Source organism: Ciconia boyciana, chromosome 4 (genome assembly GCF_034638445.1).
Source record: "Ciconia boyciana chromosome 4, ASM3463844v1, whole genome shotgun sequence".
Classification (NCBI taxonomy): domain Eukaryota; kingdom Metazoa; phylum Chordata; class Aves; order Ciconiiformes; family Ciconiidae; genus Ciconia; species Ciconia boyciana.
Genome location: NC_132937.1, coordinates 26,971,126 through 26,983,446, shown reverse-complemented (window position 1 = coordinate 26,983,446; position 12,321 = coordinate 26,971,126). Strand labels below are relative to the sequence as shown.

The 12,321-nt window shown below is 39.9% G+C and overlaps 1 protein-coding gene across 1 annotated transcript in view; it reads right to left on the bottom strand.

Moving 5' to 3' along the window:
• MBD2 (methyl-CpG binding domain protein 2) overlaps positions 1-12,321 on the bottom strand; it is a 44,267-nt gene that overhangs the window by 10,899 nt on the left and 21,047 nt on the right. Inside the window, exons 4-5 of the mRNA XM_072861036.1 lie at positions 1,764-1,854; positions 836-1,013 (exon numbers count right to left, since the gene is read on the bottom strand). Coding sequence (XP_072717137.1) covers positions 836-1,013; positions 1,764-1,854 — 269 coding nt within the window. The remainder of the gene's footprint in view (positions 1-835; positions 1,014-1,763; positions 1,855-12,321) is intronic.

The window sequence follows — 12,321 nt, the reverse complement described above, 5'->3', positions numbered from 1 at the left end:
GCCATCTAGGGCTCAGAAAACAATGTGATAGTAGTGGACTTTGGTGCCGAGTGAATTCCACTAAGCAGCAAGATCCATGTTAGATCTTCAGATTCCCTATGCAACCTAGAATTTAACTAAAAATGTGATACTAAAGGCAGTGTTCGTCCCATGTGTTGATTCATGCTAAGCAATACTAAAAAAAAATTGGATGACAGGATTGTGTCCCATGTCTTGCCACACTCTGGCAATTAGTCAATGCAACAAGAAATCTCTCTCTTCACTCAGTCCTAACCTTGAAATTCAGTGCCAAAGCCCCTGCTTTTAGTACCCAAAAAAGGATGAGTCTTTCTTTGAAAATAAAATTAACAGTGCAGCTATTAAAAAACCAAAATATTTGCCCATATGTGACTAGATCTATCTGTGCTCTTCATATCATATCCCAATCTCCTGCTTTAACAGAGTGTATTAACCGCAAAGCTATATGCTATAGGGGAATACTCTTATTCTCCTTTGTTGAAATTACTTACTTTTTAACTGAGGTCAACAAATTAACTTGACCAAACCAGAAATGGGAAAGAAGAAAGCCAATATTGATCATGACTATAGCTTAATGTTTAGGGCACTCTCTTGGGAAAGAAAATGTAGATTATGACTCATACCTTAGTGAATATTTTATATTACTATTTTGACCACAAAGAAAAAACCCAGATTTTCATTTTTTCAAGTTACCGAACTAATCAACAGGTACAAAGAAATGTTCGCTCTTCTCTTCCCTTATCTCCAGGACTGCACTGAGCCAGGAAGGACTCCACTTTAATTGAACTTGCTTTTCATTTTACTTTATGAAACTTACCTAATGTCATCATCTGTGACTATGAAAGCTTTGCAGAGGGGTTGAGATGTATTAAGCCAGACAGCTGGGTTCTTCTCAACAGCTGCAGAGAGCTGCCCCGTGATAGGTGCAGAACTGGTGTGCAAAGCACTAGCAACAGCTGATAACAGGGTATCGTCATTGTTACCTGGGCCAACTCCTAAAACAAAGATAACTGAATAGTTACCATTCCCTTTGCATATGTAACTTCCAGTGGCAGAGCTCTTCTCAGTTTGTAAGGTTACGTACCCTCATGATATAATTGCCACTGGGTGCATGGTTGTTATCATCTAAACAGCTAAATGCGCAAGTTCTTCAAAATGGCTTTGTCATAGCACAGTTCTCGTTTAAGCATAAGTTAGCCTTTCAAAAGGCATCTCGTTTCTAAAATTGGCTAGGTTTTTTGCTTACACTAGCGATTACAAGATCATTAATTTTTTAATAAAGATGATCACATCATAAATTTATCAGTCGCATGTTGAAATAGTTTCTTTGCAGCTTCATGGTATTAACCCACACCAGCACAGTCTTTGCTTTAATGTTACAAGGTATTACATTAATTTTGGAAAATAAACACCTGAGATTTTTACAACACTCCAATTCCTGAGAAAATCTCGCAAGCAGTGGAACAAAGGTATTAATTCTGAACTGTGAGTTGAACATATTTTAGATCAACTTTCACCAATAAAAGTGCGGTTCCGAAGTGTGGTTTATATTAACTACATAAATGAACTAAAAATAAACATCATTTTGGAGACTGAGGTATTTAGTCAGGAAGAACATTTACAATTTGAAGTTTACTTAATCTGACTGTAAACTGAAAACTTGTGAAGAGCATCAAAAACTCTGTCCTTTTTAAGCGCAAACAACTTTGGGGATCTGAAGCAACTGCAGTAAGTGAACACAATACCTTGAAGACCTTTAGGTAGCTCCATGGATTTTATGATTTGTTCGCTGACATCCGATGCGCTGAGGCCTTGTAGCCTCTTCTCCCAGAAAAGCTGAAAAAGAGAAAACAAGATTGCTCATTAGAAATAATAATAATGAAAAAAAACCCTAAATCACCTCATGGAAATAAACAGCATTCATGATCAAAACAGCATCAGAATGATAAAAGACAGACAGTGCCTAGCAGCTTACAAAACAATCAACCTACCAGTCACGGAAGCTACCAAAAAGATAATATCCTACGTGCTGATGGAGTTTTAGTCATCGGGAACATGCTTGTATGGAATTATGCAGTGTGTGTTGAGACACGACAGCGCTGCACGTTGGCGCAGTACAGCTGCGCCAAGACTAATGCTAATCAGCAGCTATGCCACTTCAGAGCTATGCTGGCTTGATGACCCGGCCCTTTCCGACGCTGTATGGATCTCTTGACTTATCTGGAAATAGAATCAAATCTTTCCACTTTTAGGAAGATATATGAACTCAATTCACATTCGTTTTACTTTTTATTGCTTTGTTTATTAGCTGGGAATATGTTTCCATTTCTCACAGAAACCAATTTCTTGACCTGAGAGATTTTTGTTTAATGATACAGATGTCCCTACTCACTCCTATCTTACTGGTCTGAAGATTCATCCTGAAGTTCTGGGCTGGAGATTAGCCAAGCCTATTCTTTAAAATGGGCCTTTTCAATTTAGCAAGATAGCGATGTTAAAAAGTTAATTTCCATTCCACGGGAAGCTACATTTAACAAGTAATCTTAAGGAGGTAAGCAAGAATGTAGCTATGCAATTTCCTGTGGAAAGGGCATTCAGAAATAGTTTGATTTTTCTGCTGAATATGAGGGAGGAGGACAAAAAAAAGGTATTTCTTTTCATGCCTGCAAAATCTGAGACAAAAAAACTAGACAAGCAGTTATTCTCATTCCTGGGAAATTCTTTGCTACAGCTGGGTACCCAAAAGCCTCCGTTTAAGATAGGGCTTTCGAATGTCCCATTCTGCTTTAAAACTGGAAGTGAAACAACTAGAGCATCCTCTTTCATCTTCTGTGGAACCTCTATTGCTAGTCACACGACATCATAACTGAAGCACTGTACATCAGTGATTCTTATTCAGAAAAAAACAACATTTTCTTCAGTTACAGAGGTAGTAAAGGCAAAGAAAAAAGCAACAAAGAACATCTACCTTAGCATTAAGAGTATACTACTGACTGAAAATAAAACATGCAGTTATGCTAAGAAAAACACAGTACTCTCCACAACATGTCTGTACAGCTTTATAAAGCAGTAGGTTGAATGATATTTGTGTTGCCTGAGAGTTTACTATGTCATTTTAGAGAGATCTACTTATTTAAGCACTCTTCTCTGGACAATAGGACACATTTGTAAGCGAGTTTAGATCCAAGTGGCTTAGAAAAGGATCACCTAAGTGAGCTCTTCAACTATTTTGCAAACTCTGGCTACATTTCACACGTTGTTGACACCTCCATGATTTGACAGCTTTTTGAAAATACCTGTTGCCACTTGTGCCTCATCTTACTAGAGCCACTTAAACTTCAGATGCTTCCTGTAAACTGACTCCTCGCTCTTAACTAGTATTAATTTTCAACATGCCAACCCCGATTTGAGTTACATTCTTAATTTGAGTATCAAGGCACCTCTTTATTTTGTTAAATGTTAAATATTTAGTACCTCCAGTCATTCACTGCTGCTGTTTACCACTATTGCTAAGCCCCCACCCCAAGAAAGCACTCTAGATGGCTCGTAGCAGTCCTCACAGCTCCGTGGATGAAGTGGCAGTGCCTTATAGCTGTCTAGAACGCTAAAGAAATCCTTCGTTACAAAGGCAAAACCAGCAACTCACTAGCCAAACTCTAAAAGGAATATTAGGATTCAGATAAATGAAGTCCAAGTGAAATCCTATCAATTCAGTATTTCATCACTGGGTTAGCTTCCCACCTTGATAAAGTTTCTACAAAGCTTATTTAGCGTGCTTATTTAGCTTATTTAACATGTTTTCCACTGTTAAAAGAAGTCAGCCTTCGTTCCCCTTTCCCTCTCCATTTCATCAAGTTTTAGAAATACACAAAAGGCCCACCAACTCCAAATCCAAGCTAGGCTTTTATATGCTACAGGTAAACATAAGAACAGCCTCTATTTATTCAGGATAAAATTAATCGGTCTACAGCAGCAAATACATCACCTAATACAATCAAATAGGTATTTGGTGATGATTCTTCAGTTCCCGACTCAAATCAACTCAGTACACATCACAGAGGGAATGAGGAATTAGAAGATTTGGAAAGTGTAGTGCAATATTGATTCTGTGGAGCTTCCAACACCAGTACTCACTCAGCTCTTTAAGCACGGATTGCGAATGCAGGGAAAAGTCTATACAAACTACCAACACCTCAGATGACTTTGAGGTCAATGCCAGGTAGAAAAAAGCACTTGGCACTTAGACACACCTGTTAAAACAAGACTGAAGCAAAGCATATTCCCAGCACAAAGCATCCAGCACCAGCTTTCAGCACCATTATATATAATTATTTGCAAATGACAATGATTGTGCTCCAAATTTTCATCTCCCCACATCTCCACTGAGACTGCACAGGTCACTCTTACTAATTTTTTTGCTCAAAAATGAATCACATTCCTAGAGTTTTATTATGAATTTTGTTCCCTGACCTTTTATGGGTTCTTATGAGTCCCCTCTGAACCCCTGTATCTTTTCCTGGATCTTACTGAAGATTCTGAGCTGGACCAGACCTGGACAAGTATTTCCCTATCAGCTGCACCAGAAATAGCTATTAAGGGACAGAGAGAGAGGGAAGGAAGCTGCTAATACAAACGCAGAAAAAGCTTTGCTGTTACTCTACTTCCATGATGAAGATGCAACCATTCCACAGCAAGGGAAGTATGCATTCAAGTAACTGAAAAAGATCATGCAAGTCTCGAAGGGAGAGTGTCTGCCTCTGAGGTTACAGCCCTAAAAATAGCTTACATTATTTAACTTGCAACTGTCTCATCATTAGTGAGACAGGGAATAGAAAAAGAGAAAATAAAGCTCAGGTTAAAAGGCTTTGGGCCTCACTAAGCAGAGAAATAGGCACCTAAATTAGGAGCAATTCATTAAAATCCCATCTAGTTTAAGTTAGGCATCAGCATCCATAGACCACGGCCTAGGCAGACTGTCCCCTTGCATTCGTCTCCTGCCCAAAGCCATCTGGACTTCATAAAACAAGCAAAAGCCCCTCACACAGTTCAAGCGCCTGCAGATACAGCCACGCAAATTCAATTAATGACTGCCAGCCACAGAGGCCACCTTTTGCATAATAACCTTACATCATCTCACAGTTAGAGGTCTCCTTGTAAAATGGAGTGAGCTATCCAGACTCTGAGCTTTTCTCAGCTTGAGTACCCTGGAGAGTACTGTAATCCCTGAAGCACAGGCATCGTGGTTTAACCCCAGGCAGCAACTAAGCCCACCCAGCCGCTCGCTCACTCCCCCCCGCTGGGATGGGGGAGAGAATTAGAAGGGTAAAAGTGAGAAAACTCGTGGGTTGAGATAAAGACAGTTTAATAGGGAAAGCAAAAGCCGCGCACGCAAGCAAAGCAAACCAAGGAATTCCTTCACTCCTTCCCATGGGCAGGCAGGTGTTCAGCCATCTCCAGGACATCTCCAGGCTCCATCACGTGTAACAGTGACTTGGGAAGACAAACGCCATCACTCTGAACGTCCCCCCTTCCTTCTTCTTCCCTAGCTTTATATACTGAGCATGATGCCATGTGGTATGGAATAGTCCTTTGGTCAGTTGGGGTCAGCTGTCCCGGGTGTGTCCCCTCCCAGCTCCTCGTGCACCCCCAGCCCACTCGCTGGTGGGTGGTGTGAGAAAAGGCCTTGACTGTGTCTAAGCACTGCTCAGCAGGAACAAAAACATCCTTGTGCTATCAACACTGTTTTCAGCACAAATCCAAACCCCAGCCCCGTACTAGCTACTATGAAGAAAATTAACTCTAGCCCAGCCAAAACCAGCACAACAGGGCAGGCTGATATGGTCCAATCTTCCTTCCTCCTGCTGAGGATGCAGCAGTACAGCCAGAAAAGCAAGATTCATGCCTCCAGGAAAGAAGCATTAACAAACATGAGATGCTGTTATTCAGTAATGAGAATCTTGATGGGACCAGGATAGGAAGGAATGAGAGAAGAACCAGATTTCAAGATTCATCATTGTTATGATGTGATGTTTCATTACTAATGCAAAATGAATAACCATTCTGAGGATTCATCAATCAGTTATGGGTATTCATCCTGGTGGAGGATGAAAAACAGCTCTACTTCAGTTCTGCTTGAAGTAGTGGTTAGGGAACACACACTGCAAAGAGCTTAAAACCCAGGTCCTTCATTTACCAATGTTTGAGTGTTCTAGATTGTCCTGGTTTCAGCTGAGATAGAGTTAATTTTCTTTAGAGTGGCTGGTGTGGGGCTATGTTTTGGATTTGTGCTGAAAACAGTGTTGATAACACAGAGATGTTTTAGTTGTTGCTGCACTGGTCAAGGACTTTTCAGCTTCCCCTGCTCTGCCAGGTGCAGAATAAGCTGGGAGGGGACACAGCCAGGACAGTAGATCCAAACTGCCCAAAGGGCTATTCCAGACCATATGGCGTCGTGCTCAGTACATAAAGCTGGGGAAGAAGAAGGACTGGGGGGGACATTCGGAGTGATGGCGTTTGTCTTCCCAAGTCACCATTACGTGTGATGGAGCCCTGCTGTCCTGGAGATGGCTGAACCCCTGCCTGCCCATGGGAAGGAGTGAAGGAATTCCTTGCTTTGCTTGCGTGCGCGGCTTTTGCTTTCCCTATTGAACTGTCTTTATCTCAACCCACGAGTGTTCTCACTTTTACTCTTCCGATTCTCTCCCCCATCCCACCCGGGGGGGGAGTGAGCGAGCGGCTGCGTGGTGCTTAGTTGCTGGCTGGGGCTAAACCACGACATAGATTCAGAAAGACCCAGCAGCCAAGTGCTCCATTTCCTAGGAAATTAATCAATATGCATTATGCCAAAAGTGACCTCTTACGCAATAATCTCCTGCCAAGCAAGACATGTATCCCTTATCACTCAAACTTACTGTCCTAAGGGCAACTCTGTTTTTTTCCTGTGACAGAGGAGGCAGCATAGGAATGCAATGCCAAGGTCCCCAGGGTAGAGCAGAATTTTCACTTCCTTGTTGTTCTGAAACTCCATAATGGCAGAGCTGTACTACAGCTGTGCTTCTGAAGTTCTTTGTTTGGAGAATTATAAAATATTGCTTCCTCCATAATTGTTTCTTGTCCAAGAAAAGCTATTTGTGACTAATGGTAAACTATAATCTAACCCATAATCTCTGTAAAAACACAATCTCCTAAGCAACTACTATTTCTCATTTAGACAACAAAGAAATAATAGATTAAGCCTCTCTATTGCAAGAACCACCAAATACAAACATATTATGAGCTGCTCCTTTTCCTTAGATAAATAAAAGTCTATTTGCGGTTGCTCAAGCAATGGAAGCCTACAGGAAATTTTTGCTGGAAAGGAATCCATTCCAATTCTATTATTTTTAAAAGAAAAGCACGTATGTTCTTTACATTTAAACTTTCTTGGAGGGTGACCGATTTATACATCAATCAATCAATCAATCGAGAACCTCAAATGTCATCTGCCATTTACTATTTACAGAGTATTGAAAATATTGTAGATGTCAACAGAATGATGGACTTGACTGGACACACAGAAGAAAGGAGAATGATTCTGGTGTCGGTGAGTTCAGAGATTTGTTTACTGAGGTGGTTTCTTCCATTTAGACAGCTACAGATATATGCTCTTAACTTGCAGCAGTAGTCAGAAAAAGCTACCATCTAATTCAGAAAAATGATGGACACAGCAAGTTTAACGGCACAGTCACAACTCCAGGTAGCTGCCTTGGCATCTTCCCAGCTCTTGGGAACCACATTTATTTCCACGCTGCTTGCAGATACATTATAACCTGGTATGCGAGCTAATTTAAAGTTAGTCATGTCTGCAGAAAATACAGTCAACATATCTATACTGTACTGCAGACACAGACAGCCTGCAATTTTGTTATGTTTTAAAATGTGTTTTAAAGGCTAAGTGAGACCAGAATGCCAGCTACCATTTGGGAAACTGTTCAAGTGATTGACATTTAAACTGCAGGCAGTTAAATGAGGAAATACGATTAAAGAGAGGTCTTTTCAAAATCTCCATGGAATGAGAATTTCTCCAGAAAACTGGAAAACTTCTTTCCTCTTTTTATATCCAGTTGCTGAGTTGCTCAGCTCTCCTGCATCCATAATCACCTATCAAAATTTCAGCGTTCCTTTAGTTGTCTGGGAGAGGGACATGAAACTTAACAATCTCATTGGGTTCCTTCCATCCCTCTTCTTGATAATTCTAATAGATATTAACCAAGAAGCTTACTTAAGTTTTCCAACCATATCTCATTTTAGATTCCAATCCTTTAAGTTGATCCACAGGAAATAAAATCACATCTATTTGACAAAATACGAAGTGCTAAGAGCTAAATACATCTTTCTTTTTAAGAACTGTTCACAAGACGACATACATAAAATGACATCCTGCAATTTTTCTCGTAAATTAGGCTTTTTAGACTGCATATATCTTATGCCAACAAATCACTATGGTCAGATTTAATTTGTCATATATAATCCTATTCAATAATCCATTACAATACAATCCACTGCAAATATATATGACAGTAAGTATAAAAGAGACTTTCAAATCAATTTTAAAGAGTACTTCTGGCCTACAGATAGATGACTTTATAAGTAAATATATCAGGTTTATCCTAAGGTGTTTTCAAAAAGTGAATACCCTCAGATTTATCCTAAGGTGGTTTTTAAAGGTGGTTGTCTGCCACAGAACTAGAGGAATCAGATCACATAATACTGACTACCTGATTTTCTCCAAATGAGCTTTGAAGAGAAGGATGGCCTTCTTTTAAACACTTGAGGTATGTTTGTGGAATGTTTTTAGCCAAATGTATCAGGAAGATGCCGAGGTCAATGCTTTGCAAATTCAGCATTATGATTACCACTTACATAAACATCACTTTTATCAGTATGGTTTCAAATACCCCTACCACCACGATCAAAAGTATACGACAGAATTAACTCATGATCAGTGGGTCCTCAGGAGTCAAAGCTCTCTCAAAGCAATACCTCAGGTATCATACATTTGGGGCGCTGGGATAAATGAGTGAGTTTCATATTTAGCCTGAAAAAGGTCAATAAGCGTGGAACAGTGTGAACCAAGAAGCTCTAACACACGAAGAAGAGGCTAAGTGCTCTACATAGGACACAGACCTGGACCTTTTGGAGGCACCAAGTGAGCGTAGGTACAAAGGGCAGTGATCCGTAAGAAAGAAGTTTGATTTGCAGCACCATTCCATTTGATCCAGTTAGGTACAGAACACTTGTTAGGCAAGTAACTCAAGTTTAAGTGATTACATAAAAGAATTTACTTCCTATAATCATTTCAGATAGTTACAGGACTTCCTCTGCTTCACATTCACTCTTCTCATTGAGGAATACTCAAATCCAGATGCACAAGTGGAGCACTAATGTGCCGTGAAGTACTGCTACATCTAGTGGCCTTTTTGCTAAATAGGAAGGAGGGAGAGAACAATGTGATTTCAAGACAGTACTCAACACCACCTAAGAGGAAGATGACAGAGTTGCATGATTTTTTGATTCATCATTAATTCCAGTTTCAACTTCAGCTATGCTAATCTGACTTTTTAAAATCCAAACCATTACCCTTAAATTCATCAAGAATGTATCATATTTTATTGACACTTCCTAAGTCTAACAGTGGAGAGGAGGCTAAAACAAGGGGGTTTGTTGTTTCTTTTTTCCTTCCTTGCACGCCCACTAGCAATCTTTCAGGATTCCTTTTCTTACACTGGTTTATCAGGGGATTCTGTGAGGGAAAAAACCCAAAGCCACAGAAACAGTAAGAAAACCTATCTTCAGTAAGCTTATGGAGAGTCAAAATATTTTGAGCAGGTTGGTACTTCAAAAAAGACGTTAAAGCACTTTGAAGAAAACTGCAGTTGAGGCTATTAGATTTGCTATTTAGGAACTCAGAGATACTCCTATCATTTGATTTGATATGAAGAATTCGAGAAATCTCCGTGGATTGACTGGTATTGGTATTTGAACAAAAGCCAGATAGAGGAAGAAGACTGATAGTTAAGAGGAGAGGAGTCTAGGGAGTACCAGAAGACCCTGCAGAGCATGCATACATACACACACAGCTCAAGTTCTGACACTACCTACTTCCAGGATTCTCCAGAACATTTCCATTTTTTCTTGGGTAAAGTTCTCCACTGTGATAATCAGTAATCTATAAAGCCTTTAAGAATGGCTATGAAAGCTTTAAGATGCTGTCTTGCAGAGCTTTTACTTGCAAAAGGCTTAGTCAACCTCATGACACTTCTTGTGTGCAACGAACTAGCATGCTGAATATATGGAACCAGCAGTTGCCACAAAGATCTGTTGCTCTAATGACAGATTTACCTATACAAAGATCATAGGCAAGCTGTTATTAGTTTATCTTTCCAAGAACTACCACGGGGTTTACTGCTTAAAGAAGAGCTGCTGCCAAATATCTTCCTTGCCAACACCAATAAGCATGTCTTCTCACTCTCAGGTCATGAAAAAAACCAACTACTGACTGCCAAAGGAACGACAGTACTCATTTATTTTGATCTCTACATAAGGAGGCAGGCCAAAGAGAATGTTCAGGGAATTCTGGTTAGACTATCTTTTGAAAAGGGAGATACAATAGACATATGCAGATAAAGCTTTCAGAGATGGATATCTAGAACTCCAGAAGCAAGAATCCCTTAAGGGATTTGGGCCAAGGATTGAAGAAACAGCGAGGAGTGACACTGGAAGTGGTAACTGAATAAGCTTTATATACAAATAGGCAATATAGTCAGTGTTTCAGCATTCCCTTGAATATCCAACACTGATATATTTACAGTCTATGTACAGGGAAGTTTGCACACCTGAGTATGAGAGAAGGAGAAGACAGTGACACATGTAGGGATTATTTAAGTAAGGAAAATAAAGGCTTTATCTGGAGGGGAGGAGAATTCAAATACATTTGCAAGTCGGCATTTGTCCAACAATTGTATCTCAAGTGACAGGTGCTCCACGTGGTGCAGGCTTTATTAAGAATAAAGTTTTCCAGCAACTTCAGTCCTCACCCTGGCTTCTCTACTTTATCTCAACAGATCACATCAAGAAAAGAATTGTTGCTGTTTGAAAATGAAGCAAAGATCATATCTGTTAATATTTACGCTCCAGCTAGCGAGTAAAACATCGGAATGAACTGCATGCTATGTTCAAACAAGATGTGCATGTGTGTGCCGCTACGTATGCATGTAGGAAGGGTGCACACATGATCAATGACTGGAGTTCCTCCATCCTTTTGGTTACTAATACCAAAGAAATACCGATAATTTTATGATGGAAATCTGTGTGTAAAGAAACCAGATCACTAAAAATTGTTTATGAAAGCTGTCAATTTGCTTAAGATTCTGCAGTAACTGACAGCATACTACCTACATTGAATTGCTTTGTTCCAGATCTTTTAATGAAAATTTCACTGAAAACTCACTCAAATTTTATATAAAAACAACTGTAACAACCTATTCTCTCCCTTCTGCAAGTCTCCCACCTATGTCAATCATCACTGCTCAGAACCACGACAAACCAGAAGACAGCTCAAGGCAGCATTCTAGCTTGGAGAAAAGCGAGAGTGAGACACACCAAGATTTGCTTTGCTATTAGATATCTAAGGTGAACTATGGCACATTCAATGCAAACAGAGCTACCATTTCTTCCAAATGAAGTATGTCAGTAGAGTAAGAATAGTGTTTAAAGCGTCCTCTTCCAAAGATGCACTGTTGCAAGCAAGGAGAAAGGAATTTGATTGAAAAAGAATGCTGACATAGTAATCAGCAGACGATGACTTCTTGAAGATCTTGCTCTAGCTTAATCCGTTAGACTTGAGAACCTATCCTAAGGAGAGAAAGATTTAACTTGGGTAGGTTCGAAAACAGCCTATTCTGCAAATCTTTACGGGATAGTCATTCTCAAAAGACAAGGGATGCATTCCCGAAGATTTCAGTCACTATGTATTTGAAGAAAAGATTCGGGAAGAAAGAAAACAGGGCGGAAATAGGCAAGCATGAAAGGGTTTGGAATCCATCAAGATATGAATTGCCAGGCATCCATTTCTCTTGCCACATATGTTTTGGTGATTATTACTGGTTCAGCAGACATGACCAAAAGGAAATTCCTGACACACAAAGTGTAGTAGTTCAAAAGGAAAACCCAAAGAATGTGAAGAGAATCAACAGACACATGCAATTATGCATCTTTTAGATCTGAATGCGATACACTTACATGGCCCCTGTTGAACTTCACGGG